At 39.7% G+C, this 20,988-nt stretch overlaps 1 protein-coding gene across 3 annotated transcripts in view; it reads right to left on the bottom strand.

The window, feature by feature from the left end:
* Positions 1-20,988, bottom strand: part of TPP2 (tripeptidyl peptidase 2) — a 67,467-nt gene that overhangs the window by 34,244 nt on the left and 12,235 nt on the right. For all 3 annotated transcript variants that reach the window (XR_011071023.1, XM_068526725.1, XM_068526726.1), the window contains exons 3-9: positions 17,660-17,755; positions 15,491-15,595; positions 12,367-12,491; positions 8,164-8,327; positions 6,207-6,361; positions 5,480-5,556; positions 2,670-2,797 (exon numbers count right to left, since the gene is read on the bottom strand). Coding sequence is in view for 2 of the 3 variants with exons in the window: in XM_068526725.1 (XP_068382826.1) it covers positions 2,670-2,797; positions 5,480-5,556; positions 6,207-6,361; positions 8,164-8,327; positions 12,367-12,491; positions 15,491-15,595; positions 17,660-17,755 (850 nt within the window). In the remaining variant the exon portion in view is untranslated. The remainder of the gene's footprint in view (positions 1-2,669; positions 2,798-5,479; positions 5,557-6,206; positions 6,362-8,163; positions 8,328-12,366; positions 12,492-15,490; positions 15,596-17,659; positions 17,756-20,988) is intronic.

Below are 20,988 nucleotides of genomic sequence, written 5' to 3'. Positions count from 1 at the left end.
AAATCACCTACTCTCCCGATACCACAGCTCTCTCTCACAAAATGGAAAGATAAGAAAATTTAATAACCAAGGCAAGTTCACTACATGCCAGGTGTTACACTAGGTGCTATGCTTTTGTATATAAAAATATCTACCAGGATGATTACGTGGATTAAATACAATAATGTATCTAAAAGTGTATCTATGTGTAAAAGAGAAAGAGAAATGTGTTTCAAATTTTAAAAATATAACTTTAGAAAGATAAGGAATCAGTTGATTGGTCTTCATTTTTAAATGACCACTGTATCTAAAATTCTTCCAGCTGGCAGCAGCCCTCCCCACAAAAATGGCTGTAGTAAATAAGCAAATAACAAACATGTAACATGCTACAGTCTTTTTTTTTTAGATTTTTAAAAGTCCCTTTTATTTATTTATTTATTTTTAACATCTTTATTGGCGTATACTTGCTTTACATTGGTGTGTTAATTGCTGCTTTATAACAAAGTGAATCAGCTATACGTATACATATGTTCCCATATCTCCTCCCTCTTGCGTCTCCCTCCCTCCCACCCTCCCTATCCCACCCCTCCAGGTGGTCACAAAGCACCGAGCTGATCTCCCTGTGCTATGCGGCTGCTTCCCACTAGCTGTCTGTTTTACGTTTGGTTGTGTATATGTGTCCATGCCGCTACCTCACTTCGTCCCAGCTACAGTCTTTTAGATAAATGTGCAGATGCAAACTAGTTAGACTCTGAAATCGCAGAACACAGAGATCAAACTCAGTTCCTTCATTCTAGAAATCTGGAAGCAGAGCCTAGAGAGATTAAAAAAATTTACTGAAGAAAATGACCGGCAGAGACAAGACTTCGAATCGAAGTCTAGCAGCTCCTCGTTCTTCTTCACAACACACATTTTCAGGGCAGAAGGCTGGATAAAATGAGTGAGTTACGAGGACTCAGGTTCACAATGCTGCCGCATAAAACTCTAATCGTTTTGTAAAATTTAGCTTAAAATTTTCAGTGAAACTGGGGATAAAAAAAATGACAAAATACTGAGCATTGTAGCAGCGTAGTGCATATTGATCATTAGATACCTTTGAGATCTATTTTCTGTTTCATTTTAATTTGTGTACTTGAAGATATCTAGAGATCCGGAATACACAAGGGATGTATCACTGGCAGGCACTGTTAACACATGATTTAACAGAATTACTGAATCAAAAAGTTTCAAACTACATAAAGGGGTCCAGTGGTAAAGAATCCACCTTGCAACACAGGGGACGTGGGTTCGATCCCTGGGAACTAAGATCCCACATGCCGCAGGGCAACTAAGCCCGTGTGCTACAACTACTGAGCCCGTGCGCCTCAACTAGAGCCCGTGTGCCGCAAACTACAGCGCCCATGCACTCTGGAACCCGCATGCCACAACTAGAGAGAAGCCCACGCACCACAACGAAAAACATCGTGCATGCCTCAGCGAAGATGCCAGGTGCCGCAACAAAGACCCGACGCAGCCAAAAAAAAAAAAAAAAAAAAAAAACCAAAAAAACCAAATTACATAAAGCAAGCTACACCTTGCTTAAAATTTACAAGCTATAAATAAAAGCACGTCCTATAAACATAAGGTCACTGATATTTCAAAACAAAAACATTTTCAAAAGGACCAGTTTGTTCTAAGCTTTGATGCCCAAATTTTGTCGTGTTGTGTCTACAACATCAATAATATCTTTACAACTATAATAACACCTATGATATGTATAATATGTACATATCTGTGCAGTTATTGATGGATAGATGAGAAAAACTGTTTGGGACCAGTTTTTATAGTCATGCATCCAATCACAAATGTTAAGAGGTGCAAGCCTTATTTTGATCCCAAATTTAAAAATAAACCAAAAAACTTTAGGCCTCATTTACTACATAAGGGATCTCTCAATTCATCCTCCTCATTCATGCTCATATTAAAAAAAATCAGGGGTGGGTTTCATGTTTTGTGGGGGGGGGGTTTGCACAAGGTGGCAGCTACTGTACTATAATGGAAGTTAATTTGATTATTTTCATATTATGACTGCAACTAATTTTGCTCTCCTACAACTCCTGTTGACAGGCATTTTTTCCCGTTAGATTACAGTGAAACAACACTGCATCAGATCCTGAAGACCAAAGAGCGGGAAAAAGCCACATTCATAGAAGAAATGTGATTCGACTGCTTTTCACAATAATGAAGCTCCCTTCCTCTACATCTAAATCTTTCTGCATGTTCCAAGAGAAATTAAAGGAGGAAGCGCGACTATAAATAAGTTGCCCTACACTATAAATAAGAAGTGAAGCAAGCGTCTTTATTTATGCTGTTTACTTAGCCTGGAAAGCCCTTCCCTTGCTCGTTTCTACCTATTAAAATCCTCATTCCCACACTGCTTTCAGAAAGCCTCACCCAAATTCTCAAAGCAGAGGTAACTGCACATCTGTAATCCCACAGCCCTGGATCTGTACTTCCAGCAAACCCCTTACTCCAGGCTGCCGTAGGGGAAATCCTAGATCAGCAAGTCCCTACTAGATTTCACTTTCCTAAGGACCTACTTAAGGCTCACAGTGTCTTTATGCATAGAGTAGAGATACAGCTAACATTGGATGAACTGAGGTTTTTTTGCCTGCTTGTTTTTAAGTCTATTTGTAAAACAGGAAACTAACCTATCACACTTGATGTGGTTCCTCCTGGGCACCCGACTGTAGAAAGGCAGGGGCCGTTATTCCCAGCACTTGAAACATAAATTATGTTATGCTTCCACACGGCTTCACTAATTACTTCACATATTCTCCTGAAAGAGACAATTCCGCTGAACATATAAAACTGTCCCGCTTTTCAAGAAATATATTACAATATGAAAATATTTTCAAACATGGTTTATATGAAAAAACAAATCAAAACAAGGGTTCTAAGTAGCAGAAGCAAGATGGTGGTCACGGATCAGGAGGGGTGCTTTAGAATCACTCAGGGACATTCTCAAACTACAAGTGCTTAGCTCCTATTCCCAAAGTGTTTATAATACCAAAATACGCTCAAATGCACGGTTAAGTAAATTTCGGCACATCCACCACTGGTGGAACACGATACAGCCATCCCAAGAGATACACCCTACTTGGATTTTAGTGGAGGGAAGGAGTTAGGAGGCCCCAGGTTAAACAAGGCGAAAACGCTAGATACAAAACTGAACATATGTGGGGAAAATAAACTACAAAAGGACCAAGAGCAAAGACTGAACCATTAGCAGTGACTGGGTGGTGGGACAATGGGGTGTCCACCTCCATCTACCACTTAAGGTATTCAGAAATGACTCCTCGGGGATCCCCACACACAGTCGTGACGAGTGGCAAAGGTGAAAGTGGAAATAAGGCACTAAGAAGACCTTAAGTGTGGGATTTAAAATATGAGAAATCTGGTCAGAGCTTGACAGCAAATAAGAAAAATCTACAGGTATTAATTAAAGGAGACGAAGTTAGACCACAAGGAAGAAAATGGGGTCAATATAAAAAATGTAAAGGGCCAAGGACACTCCAAAGTGATAAATGTGAAGGAAAGAACACAAGGGAAAGAAGACTTTAAAAGAAGGAATGTTAAAGGAGAGAAAGAAATACACTGAGGTAATCAAGCTACTGAAGCAAGAGAAGAAGAGGTGAGATTACGTTCATGGATGAAACAACTGAGACAGAGGGTACTTGTGAGACATTCCTTTCCTGCCCCACAAGGGACTTAGTACCAGTGATCTGAGAAAATTAAGGTTTTTTTTTTTTTTTTCTTTAACTTTTTAAACTTATTTTTTAAATTAACATACAGTAAAATTGACTTTCTCTTTGGTGTACAGTTCTATGAGATTTAACACATGTATAGACTGTGCAACCACCACCATAACACAGTAATAATTTTAGCACCTCATTAAAAAATCTCCCGGTGTTATCTGTCCATTTGTAGCTACATGTTCCCTTCTAAGCCCTGGCAACCACTGATCATTCTTGATTCCAGTCATTGTGTCTTTTTCAGCATGTCACATAAATACAATCTTGAGATATACAAGATTGGGTGTATGTGGATGGTGGGTGCATGTGGATGGTGGGTGTTATGTGGATGGTGGGTGTAAAGGGATGGTGGGTGCATGTGGATGGTGGGTGTATGTGGATGGTGGGTGTAAAGGGATGGTGGGTGTATGTGGATGGTGGGTGTAAAGGGATGGTGGGTGTATGTGGATGGTGGGTGTATGTGGATGGTGGGTGTATGTGGACGGTGGGTGTATAGGGATGGTGGGTGAGTGTGTACGGTGGGTGCGTGTGGACGGTGGGTGTATAGGGATGGTGGGTGTATGTGGACGGTGGGTGTATAGGGACGGTGGGTGTATGTGGACGGTGGGTGTATGGGGACGGTGGGTGTATGGGGATGGTGGGTGTATGTGGATGGTGGGTATATATGTATGGTGTGGTGGGGAGTGGGGGAGAGGTGTTCAATAAGTAAACACTCTGAATAAGGTAATTTCAAAGTTATTACTATGAAGGAAAAAGAGGCAAGGCAACATGAGGTCAAGGCTAAGCCAGTGGACTTGGCGGCAGGAAGATCCTGACGGCACAGGGAGGGGGTGGGGCAGTGAGACACGTCCATTGAGAACAGTGAACGTACGTAACTAAGTTTTGCTGGAAAGTAAGTGAAGGCCGTGTGAAATGAAGAGGTTTTTTAGTTAGTTAGTTTTAAAGCTAGCAGGTACTAGAGCATGTCTGTGTAGTAATAACGACAGCCCAGGAAAGGAGAGGGATGATGCTGGAGCAGTCTTTTGAGGAAAGAGGAGATGAGAGCCAGATCGTAAGTGCTTGAGTGGCTTTGGATCCCGGCACTTCTTTCATTACAGAGGAAGGGAAGGCAGAAGGTTGGGTCAGACAGGTCACAGGAAGGGCATGGAAGTTCCCTCTGAGCGCTTCTATTTTCTCTGGGAAAGAAAGACGTGAGGACATCAGCGGAGGAATGAAAGGGGAGGTCGCTGAAAGTCTCTGAGGAGAAAAGAAGGTGTACAATGGCCATCCAGGAGTGGAAGGGCACGTGCAGTGTGACCAAAGACGATGCTGACGAACACCTCCGATTCGCGGTCATAAACGAAGTATGACATCAGTGTGACCTCCACAGACCCGGGCAGATGAGTTGTGTGATCACTGAAGGATCTGCCGGGCTTCCACAAGTCTAGATTCTGTCAGGAAAGTACACCTGGAAGAGGTCAGGCTGCGCGTGGATGAGGAATTCTAGTGACGGATGGGCCGTTGGGTCCACCTGGCTGGCTAGGAGGGGAAAACTACATCAAAGATGTGACTGTGGGAATGGGGCGGGGTTCTCAGAGACAGACAGTTACCATCTCCCCACCGAGTCTGCTCTTTTTCAGTTGTAATATCCAATCCAGTTCTAAAAAGCATTTAATACTTTTCATCAGCTAAGCTTCTATGGCTGACAAGTGCCAAAGAACACTCACCCAGAATTTGGCCAATGAGTTGCTTCTCCATAGCTGTAGTTGACAAGATCACACTTATGATTTATAACCTCTATCATCTATTGAAAAGATTAAGAGTCCAGTTTAGGCAGCCATTTATAGAAACAGATGAGCCAGTACAATAAAGGCATGGAATCCCATAGTTTCTTAACCAATCGTATTCCAATTCAAATCTAAACTTATGAGTTATCCTCAGGCATATGGCTGATAAACTTAAAAAAATGTAGGAGGGAGTCACAGAGTACAGGAAGTAGTCAATAAAAAACAAACTAGCATTTGCAGAGTGGAGTCGGGGAGACGAAGGGGGATGGAATGGTTCTTATTAAAGTCTAAATTCGCTAAAGTAAAATGTAATTCATATGCTAAAATGAAATGCAGAATAATAAATTCTTCCCACTGACGGAGCAAGCCGGCTAAGAGGTCCTTTTGCTTTTTAAAGTAGCTCAAGATAGCTTGCTAAGGGATTTACTAGAAGTGAGAGTATAATGTAAATAATATTTTCATAGTTTCCAAAAAACTTTATCCTAATAATTTTCAATAAAAATATTTTTTAAATGAATTAATAAGCATTTTTGCTTTTAAAAACAAAGTCCTATACACCAAATACAGTTCCACATATTTTTTGTAAAGCCAGAGCACTTTATAAACCTGAAAATATCCGTGATCATTAGTCATTAGTCTTTGAAGTCAACAGCTCACAAATACTCACAGCTCTGATAAGGCCTGTGCCTGTTTCCATGGTGCTTAGCCTTGTATCACCAATCTTGATGGAAAGAATCTGAGCACCAGGAGCCACGCCATTCCGTTCAGGTTCTTCTGGAAAATGCCCGGCAGCTATACTAGCTACGTGTGTTCCGTGAGCTCCTAGAGGCAAAAAGGGGAGGAGACGACAAAACATCCTCAGAGACTCCAAGTTTTAACCATTAGATTCAATTTGCACATTATTAATCACAATAAAGGTAACAGAATAAAAAAATATAGTCTTATCTTAACATCTAATAGTGTATTATTATCTTAAGTCTCGTAACGATAATTCACAAAAAATGAATTACACACACTATTCTGTCACCCTGGATCCTACACCCCGTTCACTGAGAGTGAAAATGTTAAGTCACAGAGGCGAGAAAATATCTGCAACATATGTAACTGACAAAGAGCTAATATCCAGAACATAATCTTTCGAATTCAAAAGGAAAACGGGTAAAACACTTGAAAAAGCATTTCCCAAAAGAGAATAACCAAATGGCAAATACACGTATGAAAAGATGTGTAACGTCGTTAGTCACCCGGAAAATACAAACGAAAGCCACACTGAGGTGCCTCTTAACTACGGCTCTGAGCCTGGCAGTGGCAACTGTGGGTGGGGACGTGCACGCACCCCCTGCTGCGGGGCGTAAAGGGAGCAGCCGCTGTGAAGAGGAGCTCCGAGAGTCTTAAATAGGTAACCACCACACCCAACCAGTTCTCCCAGATGCTGGTCCAAATTAAACAAAAACATATTTCCACAAAGACCTGTACACAACTGCTGAAACAATCCAAATGTGCATCAACAGGTGAACGGATAAACAAACCATGGTGGATGCACATGACGAAATACTACTCAGCAATAAGGAACAAGCTAGTTACAATCACCACATGGATTCTGAAATAGGCAGGCAAAAAAACAATTTCTCTTTCATTCCATTTATATTAAACTCTAGAAAAGGTAAAGTAAGCTAGGGAGGACAGAAAGTAGTTCAGCGGCTTCCTGAGGATGTGCGTGGAGACAGGGCTGGGTTATAAAGGAAGACGCGCCAACTTCTGGGGGTGACGAATACGTTTGTAATTTTGATTGTGGTGATGGTGTCCTGGGTGTATGCACGTATCAAAACTCACCAAACCGCGTGTATGCATACGTGCCGTTTCCCGTCCTTCAGCTGTACCTCAACAGAGCTTGCGGAGGCGGAGGGAAAGAGCTGGCTGTCCTACTTCACTCTCCTTCTCCCGCCCCAGAAGTACCCACTACCCTTACCCTGAAGCTGGTACGCACATTCTTCCCACCTATGTTTTTATATTTTTACCACACACACACACACACACACACACACACATAAACATAATGTTGTTTGGCATGTTTAAAAATTTTACACAAATGTTTTACCACGAGTACGTTTTTTTCAGTAAAGTTTATGTATCTGAGATTTATGCATACAGGTATACGTAGATTTATTCATTTTCATTCCTATATAATGTATTCCCCAGGATGAAGAACACAAGTTTTTTAAAAAACCTATTTTTTGTTGATGGGTATTTAAAAAGTTTACAACTTTTTCAAAATTACATAGAATGCTGTAGTGAGGATCCTTTTACCTGACTCTTTGCACTCATGGGTGAATTTTCAAGGGTTAATATTTGGAGGTGAGATTACTGTTCGTAAGATGACTTATGCTGACGTATTTTTTGTGGTTGGACCATGCTTATACTCCTCGAATGGAGCCTACATGGTTATGGCTTTAAAAAAAGCCAGGGAATTTCCAGGGAATCAAGTCACATCCATTATTCCAGACCTAGTTCTTTACTAGGGATCATTCGATTAAATTCTCTGTAAGGCTGCTTCTGGCTAGAAGAATCTGTCATCTTACCACTTTGTAAGTTTATCTCTAGTTAGCAAATCTGAAGCAGAATACCTCCACTCGTCACTATGGAGAGCAGGTTTCCATCTTCATATATATTAACGGAGTAATTCAACATCTCAGCTGTGCCAAAGGAGCCATATTCCTGGGCCTCTCTGTAATTTCTCAAAACCGTAGATTTACTCAAATCCCCATCTTCATTCGAAGCAATGCAGGCTCTGTAAGATGAGAATAAAGAGTAGCTAATGAAATTTATCTTATTTTCTTACTTCTTAAAAAATCACGCAATACCGTTTCTCGGATGTCTTCTCACCACTCTATCTGCTTTTACCATAACAAACATGGCAACTGCCTGTTTCACAGAGTCGACAGTAAAGATTAGGTAAAATAACTTACAGGAACCAGCCCTTAAATGAAGTCATGTACGGAGAGCTTTAGGAACTGTCCTTCACGAAAACTCCAGGCACAAGACCATCTCTATCTGCTTAAGGAATCAGCCCAAAGCTTAGCCTCGACCTTCAGAATAGTTTAGGGTGGTTCTCACAACACAGTTTAGGCCCTGCTTCCTGCTGCTTCTTTTCGAACTGATTTCATGACTCCAACAGCGTACGTAGGCCCTCGAAACCAGATGAACTACACGGAGCCTCGGACTCATATTTATAACAGCCTTCGGCAAACATTTATTTTTCACAGGAAGCATTTTCTACAGTTTCACGGTTGTCCTCCTGTCTGCTCTTTCCTCATTTTATTCACTTTGTAATTTTTAAAATATATATTCCAAACACTTTAGAAGACAGTCTGATTAAAACTAAATAAATCTAAAACAGTCATAAACGAAATGTACGTCATTGAAGGATCAACGTTACGTGTTTAGCTTTTAGACCTTTCTGCTCATTTTCTAAATAAGAAGAACTGTGTTTTCACAAGCGAAGTACATCAATCACGATCGCTATAATGAATGAACGGAAGCCCACCAGTATTAGTGTAGAGAGGGCGTTATTATAAATACTAAGGCATGCATTTCGTTGACACGCTGCAACAATTTGGAAAGAAGAATCTCTGAAATCATCGGTTTGTTTCTATGCATAGTCCAATGTGTGCCTAAAATGATTTACGGCATTTCAGCAAAATACGTACAATGCAGCAAGACACGGGAGAATGAACACTTACGGGGAGAGTGAGGCAAAGAGAAAACAAGCAGCATATCAAATGGAATCAGGGCTGAGGTTAGCGGATAAAGCGTGTGCCAACGAAGCTTCCACGTCTGCTGGAAGCAGCAGCACCGTTGATGCCAAAACGTTAAGTACCTGGCCAGCCTCCACGCTGGGAATCACTCTCAAGTCCTCCCTTTCCCTCACGCGGCCCGTCACACACTGAACTGCTAACAGTTCCTCCATCACTCTCTGCATCTTTCCCCTCTACCCTCAAGCCCCTTTCCTGCCCTCCGCTCAGCCAACTCGTGCTGGCCCTTCAACGACATCGCTCTTGATGCTTCCTAGTCAGGTTCAGATGTTCCCAGGGAGAACTTGCTTCCAGAGTCTAGAGGCCATGCAGCACCTTCTAGAGAGCCTGCTTGGTACAAAGAAGCTATTTGCCAAATGATGAAAGAAGGCGCCAACACCTTTTAACAGCATTCTCACAGCAAATACTGTGACCCATTTCACAGAGCACTTCTTATAACCACCATCTACATGGAGGGACTCAACAACTCAAGCACCGTATCAAAACGTAAATACAAAACTTAGTGACTTCACTACATAGCTCCACAGAGGGCAAACGTGAACACGGCGCAAGGGTGCACGTTTCTGAAGGTCTGGTTGGCTTAACTCAAGGGGCAGTCGTTAGAAGACAGAGAAGGCCTGTGGACAGGATTAGAGTACGTGTGTGTGAAAAGAATCCACACTCTTCATCAAACTCTCAAAGAAAAACTGAAACGAGGTCAAAAACCACTGAAAAGAAACCAATTAATAGTCTTTCCTTTACGTAGTCCTCTATAAATAGTGTTTCTCCTTTACGCAGTCCTCTATAAATAGTGTCTCTCCAACCAGGTTTTGCTCCCTATTGAGGGACAGTACTTGACGCTATGCATCCTGGCAAATACCTGAGTGCAGTCACACTAGGCTACCTGGTTAAGTGCAGAGACAGGGATTTAACAATTAGCAGAATTGTGCCAGGGGGAGGGCACACCTGACATTCTTGAAACAAAACAGACTCTTAAGGTCACTATACCTCCCCTCAGAAATGGCTGGCATTTCTGACATGAGACGTGAGAACACCTGCAGACAGTGCCGAGGTTTGCCTTAGGTGATTTGAGATCTTTAAGATTCGCTTCAAAAAATTCTGGATCTCACTCTGAGATGGGGTGGGGGAACCAAAGCCCCATACAATATATAGTATTGTGCAAAAAAAGTTAGATTATTTCTAGCAGCGCTTGAAAGCATGATTCTGCTGTATTTTTCACTGATTATACTAACATTTTCTAAAATGTTTTCTAGTTACCACAGATTTCACTTCACTTAATATTTGATTAAATTTCATTTCCAACACAAAAATTCCTCAAGATGTCTTAGCATACTGTTGACAAACTATTACACTTATCACTTTCTTTGTCAATTGTCTTAAAGACCAAGAAAACCTTCTGGAAACATACACTGGCCCCCTGAACATCCTAACCTCAAGCCCTTCCCCTTAGGACAACGTAGTCTGCAGCGCTTTCAGCATCTGTAGAAACACTTTAATTGAAACCACCTATTGCTCCACTACCCGATCCCCGCTCACATTAAAGTATTTCCTTAAGTCCTCCTGCGTGTTTTGTAGTAAATTTTCCGTGTACACCGGATTTTGTATCTAGTATTTTCCTCACACTTAACCTTGCTTCCTCTCCCATGACAAAAATCACTGAACGTTTATGACTGGGATCGACTGTATCGTGTTATGCCACGGGGTAGATGTCCCAAAATTTACTAAACCATATGTTTGAACAACTTTTTAATATTACAAACACTTGATCAAAGCTTCTGCAAAGCTTTTGGAAAAAAACTGTTCACAGTGTGTGCAGACCTGCACATATACACACACCAAAACATACTACAATACACGGAAAAGTTGCATGAATGCTAACTATCACCTAGATTGAAATATTGTTATATGCAAATATTTTATTACCACTTTCAGGCCCAAATGGAGTAGAGATTTCCGATTCAACTGACAATTTTATATACCCGTTATCAAAGATGAGTTAGTACCCACATCTGTGAGAGGAAAGCCCCCTTTTAAGTCAGTGCATTATAAACTAAATAACGAGATGGCAATCAAATCACCGTATCTTGTTCTGTGTTTGCCACATCTCGGGAAACAATTCTTTGCGTATGAGCAGGGACTCAAACTACAAAACAATTTCTGGAAGGGTCCCTGGTTTATTGCAGCGACCCTGAAACATATATATGCCTAAATACCTGTATTAAGAACATATTCCTGCTTCTACACAGATAGTAATTCAAGAAGACATACTAGCTGACATAAAGAAACACAACTGCAGTGTGTGATTCACTAAGAAAGAAAGTGGAAAATGTACGTGATAGGTAACTTGGTATAAATCATCATTATTAGTAGTAGCAGAAGCAGCAGATACAGCTTACACTTATCCAGTACCTACTATGTCTAGAAACATCAAATTTACAAAACCCTCTAAGGAGGTACGATTATCATCCCAATTAACAGATGAGGAAATAGGCCTAGAGAGGTGCAGATAAAGCATTCAAGCTCACATGCTAGGATTCCGTCTCAGATCTGAGCTCTACACTGCTGCCCGCATCACGCTGCCTCGCTTCAACTTAGCTACTAGGTCTCTGTTGGTAAATCTTTACCCAACTTTCCTCCTCTGCTCTTAAAACATTTATAGTAGATGCTCTGCAACATCCTCGTGCACTTACTTTCCAAACTGCCCAGCTTCAATCAGGAACATCTCTACATACACCAATCGTCAACCTGCTAATATTATCTGTTTAATGACTACTATCTGGTTAATGAAATAAGATTCTTTAAAACAGATAAGGGTCAGCTTTCGTGTCTAAAATACTAAGAGGTTCAAAAGGCTTATCTACTAAAACTACCCAAGAGCCAATTTGGCCCTCAAGTAGCTTTGCCTGGAGATATTAATGTCACATAAACCAAATCTCTGGGCAGTTCTGAGGGTTTAATGTTCTTCAGAGCAGATAAAATGACTTTTAAATGAAGAACTGGAAACACACGGCTTACCCCCAGGTCTCACCATCATGCCACACCAAGCAGTCATATACAGGGCCAGGATCACTGTATTTTTTCTCAAAAGAGTTAAGCAATTCCACTTGACTCTGAAGCTCCTCCTTGATTAGTTTATTTGCCTAAACAATTAGAACAGATGTTAACATTAGCACATTTTGTGCTCTTGAAAAGTGATATTAACATACAACCAAAGACACCAAAGGCACAGTGTGACCCAACAGTAAAGTCATTTTACCCTGGAAAAATGTAAGAAAATATTCTTTTCATATCTGTGCAACTTGTAGTCCAGTTAGTTTAGTGGCAGTAACAATTAAAATATTAAACAGTAAAAAATACTTCTTTTACTCACTATCATATTCAGTCACTCCCTACAGCTGTTTTGGGAAAGACACGGTGCTACATGGTGGTGCTATCATTTGGCCAAGGGTGTTGGTCACATACCTATAACTGTGTAATTCATTTCCAAAAGTAATGCTAAAATTGTTATAAAATCGTTTCTCTATTGACTTTTAGATTTTTATATCAGGAACATTTCCATTTCAAATTTGTTTCTTAAGAACCCAAATAAATAACAGGAACCATGAACAGTCTTACCTCTTTTAGAATTTGCTAAGTTAAGTACATACTATGTTCATGACCAAGTACATACAAGCTGCTATTCAACCATTTAGATCTACAAAAATGGGAAATTCATATGCTTCAACCTAGGCACTTTTTTAAACTACATACTATATTAGACTGCCCTACATTCACCTGAATTGTCCTAATGAATAAAAATTTAAGTTTCACATGTTCCCAAAATCTGAAGTTGTGCTTCATTTTTATTTATCCAATATATTCAACATTTACTCCTCCTTAAGGAAAAAGACAATTAAATAAACAATTCTGGCATACAATATAAAAAGGATAATTAAATTCAGATCCCTCTTCTATAAAGTTAGTTGTCTATACGTAGCACCTGAAATACTACATTTCATGTCTCCAATAGGAGGCTGAAGAACAAATCTTGGTCTAATAGAAGATTATACAGCTGTTAAAAAAGGATGATGTACACAGATTAATAAAAGTTAAATGTGTACGTAGATCTATACAGGCCAGTGGACCTTGACCCAAGCTGCATGTTAATTAAAACTCCTGAAGAGTTTTAAAAATGCTTGCCTCCTCTGCAAGGTTTTGATTTAATTCCTCTCTCGGGCACAAGCACTGACAGTTCTTAAAGTTCCTGATGTGACTCTAATATGCACCTAGGGCTGAGAACCACTAATACAATTCCATTTCTTATTAAGAAATGCATGCATTAGAAGCCTAAATAGACGTTTCTCCAAAGAAGACACACGGATGGCCAACAGGCATGTGAAAAGATGCTCACCATCACTAATTATTAGAGAAATGCAAATCAAAACTACAATGAGGTATCACCTCACACCGGTCAGAATGGCCATCATCAAAAAGTCTACAAATAATAAATGCTGGAGAGGATGTGGAGAAAAGGGAACCCTCTTACACTGTTGGTGGGAATGTAAACTGGTGCAGCCACTATGGCAAACAGTATGGAGATTCCTTAAAAAAACTAAAAATAGAGCTACCATATGACCCAGCAGTCCCACTCCAGGGCATATACCCGGAAAAGACGAAAACTCCAATTTGAAAAGATACATGCACCCCAGAGGTCATAGCAGCACTATTTACAACAGCCAAGACAAGGAAGCAACCTAAATGTCCATCAACAGATGAATGGATAAAGAAAATGTGGTACATACACACAATGGAATATTACTCAGCCATAAAAAGGAACGAAATAATGTCATTTGCAGCAACATGGATGAACCTAGAGATTAAATACTAAGTGAAGTAAATCAGAAAGAGAAAGACAAATACCATATGATATCACTTACATATGGAATCTAAAAAAATGATACAAATGAACTTACTGACATAACAGAAAAGACTCACAGACACAGAAAACAAACTTATGGTTACCGAAGGTGGAAGGCGGGAGGGATAAATTAGGAATTTGGGATTAACAGATACACACTATTACACATTAAATAGATAAACAAGGACCTACTGTATAGCACAGGGAACTATATTCAATATCTTGTAATAATCTATAATGGGAAAGAATCTGAAAAAGAATATATATATATGTATGTGTAACTGAATCACTTTGCTGTACACCTAAAACATTGTAAATCAACTATACTTCAATAAAAAAATTCATTAAAGAAAAGAAATGCATGCATTAAAAGAAAAATTAAGAAGGATGAATGTCAAGTTGTTGTTACCATCCCTGGGCGGTGGCATTTCAGAGGCTTTCACTTGCTAAACTTTACATATCTGTGTTGCCCCAAAGTTTCTGCAGCCACCATTCATTATTTTCATAATAAACCAAGAATTATTTTCATTTTATAAACTGATTCACAAAAATATAACGGCAAGGATGTTGAACAATGGGAGCTCTCGTACGCTTCCTGTGGAATTGGTACGATCACTTTATAACCCGTCAAAAGACAGGCACGAGAATTTTCAAAATAGCATTTTTCGTAATAGCCAAAAACTGAAAACAAAGCAAGTATCAAGCTGCAGAACGGATACATAAATCATGGCCCATCAATTATACAGCAAGGAAAGTAAACTACTGCAACACCCCACACATGGAGGAACCTCACAAAAAACAACGAACGAAAGCAGCTACGCATAGAAGAACACACACTGTATGAGTCCATTTTACAAAGTTCAAAACAGGTTAAAGTCATCCGATAAGTGTTGGGACATCAGGATGGTGGCTGCTTTGGGGAGGAAGCAGCAGCGAGTAGGAAGAGGCAAGAGAGGGGCCGGGGTGCTGCATATAGGGGGTGCTCACTTTGTGACAATTCATGACAATTCATGACAATACACTTAGGAGTCATGCACTTTTACGTGTGTGTATTCTATGTTTGTTAAGAACTTTTAAACAATTGATAGATACATATATAAACTGACTTCAGGAAAAATAAGCAAAGAAAAATTAGTCAAAGCAAACAACTTAAAACTTGTGAAAAAGAGTCTATTAATTCTCTAAGAACTCTTAATTCTCTGAGGACATGGTAACGTTTAAATAAAAGCGACTAGCACCAACTTGGGAAGGGCAACTGTTGGCAACGTCGAATTCTTCCTGCTTTCGACAGGCTTCTGCAAGGGCGACTCTGTGAACAGGGTCCCAAATTTTTTCCTTCCGTTCTTTCTGCAAAGACAGAAAAATGACCTTCCGATGAGGTTGACAAATATTCAGGTAAACCTAGACAGTCATTTATAGTTGTTATGAGTTGTGATGCTATACAATTCTCCTATAAAGGTTAAAAAAATCATTTATAATCAAGCTGATAAAGCAAAGGACCAGCTATAAAAAATTGATTAGTTAACTCACCACATCTAGGTTTTAAGAGAACAAGTTTACCAAGGCACAACCAAATGTATTTTTACACATCATATGTCCCAATTTAAATCCTTCCCTTCTCCAAGAATAACTAATACCATGTCAGGTAACTGACTGAAATCCCAGTCATTGAAGAAAAAGTTTATTCTGAACCCTTACAGAACTGGGAAATGCCTTCAGCCAAGAGCAAGCAGAAGACAGGAGTAAGAGTGCCTGCAGTTGCATTTTGATGGACCTGCCGGCTTCCTCAATCTCCTTCCTCTCTAGCCTGTTTTTTTTCCCCACCCTCGTTGACTTGATAGGGTTCTTTGCTACTGAAATTGGTCTTACTTTCATCTCTAGTGCCTCTCAATGGAAGTCTGCTAGTTAAAGAAATCCTTTCCAGTAAAATAATCAACTCCACTGAGCTAAGGAAGGGGATCCGCTTTAATGTAACCACCCTATTTGTATGTTAATTTGTACCTTAACACGGTTGATTAAATTTAATATAGTGCATAAAAATACTATGCATTTATGGGGCTTCCCTGGTGGTGCAGTGGTTGAGAATCTGCCTGCCAATGCAGGGGACACGGGTTCGAGCCCTGGTCTGGGAGGATCCCACATGCCGCGGAGCAGCTAGGCCCGTGAGCCACAATTGCTGAGCCTGCGCGTCTGGAGCCTGTGCTCCGCAACAAGAGAGGCCGTGACAGTGAGAGGCCGGCGCACCGCGATGAAGAGTGGCCCCCACTCGCCGCAACTGGAGAGAGCCCTCGCACAGAAGCGAAGACCCAACACAGCCATAAATAAAAACAAAACAAAACAAACAAACAAACAAACAAAACCTATGCATTTCAGCCTGAAATTTTAAAATAAAATAGTATCCAATAAAAGTTGAGTTATGTGCATTTAATTTTTGTATTTTTTTTTTCAGAATGATTGGAATCTGACAAATAAGTAAAGGTTATATATGTAAAGTACTGAGTAACTTCCTATGGTTCACTGACCCCTGGAGAAGCAAATCACAATACTAGATTAGATAAAAGGGCCCACAGGTCTTACCCATGAGGCTCCTCTGCAAGGATCACATCTTGTTTTATAGTTGAAACGTGTATGGGCTACTAGTGTCAGCGGTCCTCTAACACAGCACTGTCAAATACGGCAGCCACTAGCCACATGTTGCTATTAAAACTTAAATTTTAAAATATTACATAAAATTAAAATTTCATTTCCTTAATCACACTAGCCACATTTCAAGTTCTCAACAGTTACTTGTGGCTCATGGCCACCACGATGGACGGATAATGAACATTTCAAACCTTTCCATCTCACTGAAAGGTCTATTGCGTTGTCTTAAAGCAGGCTCCTTCTCTTTCAATTCACAGTTCTTACCTCTCTAATGACAGACTGTGTTTCCTATCCTTCAGCTGCTTTAGGTCTGAGTAATTCTTTCCCTAATACTGAATGATGACTGGGATCAAGAAAGCTAGGTAAAGACTAAGAAAATGGGACAAATTACCATAGAAACAATAGCAACGGGAATAAATAAGGCAATCCACTTTAAATCGACTGTCTTTAACTTTTCTGAAGTTAAAAAAAAGTCCTTCAAAAATCCAATGAAAGCATATCCCATCTCCCAGAAAAACACAAATACACAGAATTTGAATATAATTTCAAGGTACTCACAGATTCCCTAAACTTATCCATATATCCAAGATTAAGAACCACGAATGCGTGACATTCCATTGAACAGAATCTTGCTTTAAGCAGTCACCATTTGAAAGCCTCCCAGACCCCCCAAACAATTAAGTTAGTGAAATTTTAGGAAATCTTTTTCTTCAGTATGAATAAAATTTGAGGAAGAAAAGAAGTCACTGATACTAGATCGCACGTTACCTGTATTCTTTCCTTGAGAGCCTTTGGATAGAAATCGTAGCCGTTTTTTATGCCAATGTGGTATCTGCCTGAGGGATTTGTCCAGCTCGCAGGAATCTATAAAAAATAAAAAGTAACTTTCTCACTCACTAAATGCTTCCCAATTCCAATAACGTAGCACCGGGGAAACAGGTATTCGAACGGCTCCACTTGGATCGGCAGGCTCATGAGTTAGAGCAACGCTTTTAATATTCTAAGTTGCCACTTAGTATCTCTCTGGCTCTTTTTTTTCCATCAATGAGATGGTTTAAGGAGAATATCTTTCATTTACACAATGCTTTATAAAGTGCTTTCAACATCACATTAAACCACTAAGACCTTCAATTCCCAAGCATCAAGGACACCTCACCTCCCCCTTCGCCACTCCACTGCCCATCAACCAGGGGGAGGGAAGCAACTTACAGAACCTCTCCACCCTGAGATTTCCCATTAAGAAAAAGAACTTCACTCTGTCCTCTACGATACTACAGGGATATGCCCAGATACTAAAAAAAAGAGCTCCTTGAGTTCTTAAGAAAAAAGTTCTATAAAATCATGTTAATTACATATAACATCTTACAATAGTCTTTTCCACTATCTCAAAGTATTTAAAAATAACAGTTCCAGCTTTTAATTAACAGAATGATGTAAAGAGTATGCCCAGTTTACAAATGGAGAAAGCAAAGACGCAAAAAGAAATTAAATTGCTGGCCCAAACAACAGAAAGGTTGAGAAGAAAACTGGAATCTAGTTCTATCACAGAGACAAAAACGTGGTGGAAGGGATATGGAATTTAAAGTCAGATACACCTGGCAGTGCGCCCAAACTCTGCCACTAACCAGGTGGGACCTACAGGCTTCTGCTCCCTCATATGCAAAGGGAAGAAAATAATCTTTACCTCCCGATTTGCATGAATAGTAAGACGCATGAACATCAACCAACTGGAAATGTCAATCAAGACAATGGGGACCCTTCATACTCCTTGTCATCACAGGACCCATGATCACTAAAAACAGCTTTTAAATGCGTATAGATTATGGAGCTGAGCCATCAACCACTCAGAGCTGGTGGACTGACCAGTGATTCTTACTCGTGCAGGATCTTTAACCGACTCATCCCCAAGCCCCTCTTCGTCAAATTATTCCCCAGGCAGGAAGCCTTTGGAGGAAATTTTCTCACAACTAAATAGAAGAAGACAATCATTCACAGAACTTCAAAGATGTACTGACTTTAAAAAGCATGCATATCAGTAATCTTTTCTGAATCAACTGGATGTCTGGAGTTTGTGAAATTTCAAATATGTTGGCACACAAACTAGTGCTTCTCATTCAAAACTTATCAGCCTTCTTTAGAGAACAGAGATTCTTAACTCTAACATTCCTGTAACAGCCCGTGACATAACAACAACAATAAATAAAGCACTGCAACAACAAAAAGGTAAGTCGTCACTAGCTGGCAAATCCAAAGACTATTTCATCACAGGTGTCTCACGACACAGGTGGCTTTGTAACCCTACGCTAGCGACAATGTCTTTGGGCAAAGAGATTACAAAAAGCTGTGAAATGCCAAAGGATTAAATGGAGTAACTAATTAAAATGACTGCAAAATAATCAGGTGTTAAGACAATCACAATTACTTAAAATACGTATATAATACAATAAAAATAATCCAACAGACATAATTTATATTTAATTAAAATGAGACCAAATTTTGCAGGGTCCATGAACCAGATACTTCTCAAATCACTACTATGTATTTTCCTCAAAGTAAAGGCAGACTAGTTACTTACAAAAATTGAGCTAAAAAAAAAAATCAGAAAATAGAAATTATGTATAATCATGGTTCTGCCAGCTAACCTTAACCAAGTTAGAGTGAAGCTAACTTTACTCTGAGGCAATTATGGAGTATGTCATTTTACATACTTGAGTATTTCATAATATGAAGTTACTTTCGGTCTCTTTTAAGAATCAAAGTGCTTATTTTGACCATTTTAAGCTGCTCTCTCTAAAAGAGTTTTAATTACGTGGTAACTACAATGTGGTAAGACCGATCTTCAAACGAGAAACAGAATGTCTTTAATTTCTAATTACACCTCATTTCCCTGACTCTTTTTTAGAGAGAGGATGCTTAACGAATTGAAGGTTTTCTTCACGAGACAAGTGTCATCATGAGTTGGTTAACGTTCCACGCAGGAAAATCTGAGTTTCTGCCTCAGAGCTGTACTTCAGCCTCGTCAGCCTCATGGTCCTGCCAGGACACACGGACCCTCTCTCCTTCAGCTATCACTGCATCTAACTACAGTGCTAAACCTGGCCAAGGCATTCACGGTCTCTGGGCTAACCGTTTTTTTACCATGTGAGGCTAAATATCGATGATTTTAAAAAATGACTTCAAGTTAAATGTGGTAAAATTTTAGAAAGCACTGTGCTCCCTTCCAAATGCTACTAAAATTAGAATAAGGAAAAGGAAAAAACCAAACACCGAAAGGACAAAGAATGGGCCATGAGGCTTCAGAAGCCAAAAGTCACCACATTTTGAAAGTTGCAAAGTAAAAAGAAGGCCCTGAAAATTAGTGGGGCAACTACGGAATTTTAATACATGGTGTTGGGACAAGTGGGTCTTCAGATGGCAAAAAGGATACAGGACTCCTATTTCAAACTAAGCATTAAATCAATTCCAGGTGACTTCTAAGAACAAATATGAAAAGAAGAACAATGAAAGTTTTCAGAAAATAAATATGGGAGAATATCTTCATGATTTGGGGTCAGGAAGGATTTTTTTTTTTTTTTGCTATCAAATACGATTTTAAAAAACTCAAAGCAGTCCATCGTATTTACTCAGACATTTTGCTTCTTTTGCTAGTGCTTCATTTCTGCTGCACCATGTTTTCTTCCTGTCTGAAAAGCCTCTTTTTACTATTTCTTAAACGTGTATCTGCTGGCTATAAATACTCTTAGATTTACCTTATCTGGGAATGTCTTTATTTCACCTTTTCCCCGAACATATTTTCACTGGATATAGAATTTGCAATCGACAGATCTTTTCTTTCTGCACTGGAAAAATGTTGTACCACATCCTTCTGGCCCCCAGGGTTTCTGAGGAGAAAGCTAAAGTCATTTGAGTATCTTTGCCATCTATACAATGGGTCCCTTCCCTCTGGCAATTTTCAAGATTTTTTTCCTTGTCTTTCATTTTTGGCAATCTGATTAGAATGTTTCTGGGCATGAATTTCTTTTGGTTTATCTTACCTGGGGTTCACTCAGCTTCTAGAATTGGTAGGTTTATATCTTTGCCACACTTGGGAGATTCTC

Source organism: Eschrichtius robustus, chromosome 18 (assembly GCF_028021215.1).
Source record: "Eschrichtius robustus isolate mEscRob2 chromosome 18, mEscRob2.pri, whole genome shotgun sequence".
Taxonomy (NCBI): domain Eukaryota; kingdom Metazoa; phylum Chordata; class Mammalia; order Artiodactyla; family Eschrichtiidae; genus Eschrichtius; species Eschrichtius robustus.
This window is presented reverse-complemented; position numbering and strand designations above follow the sequence as displayed.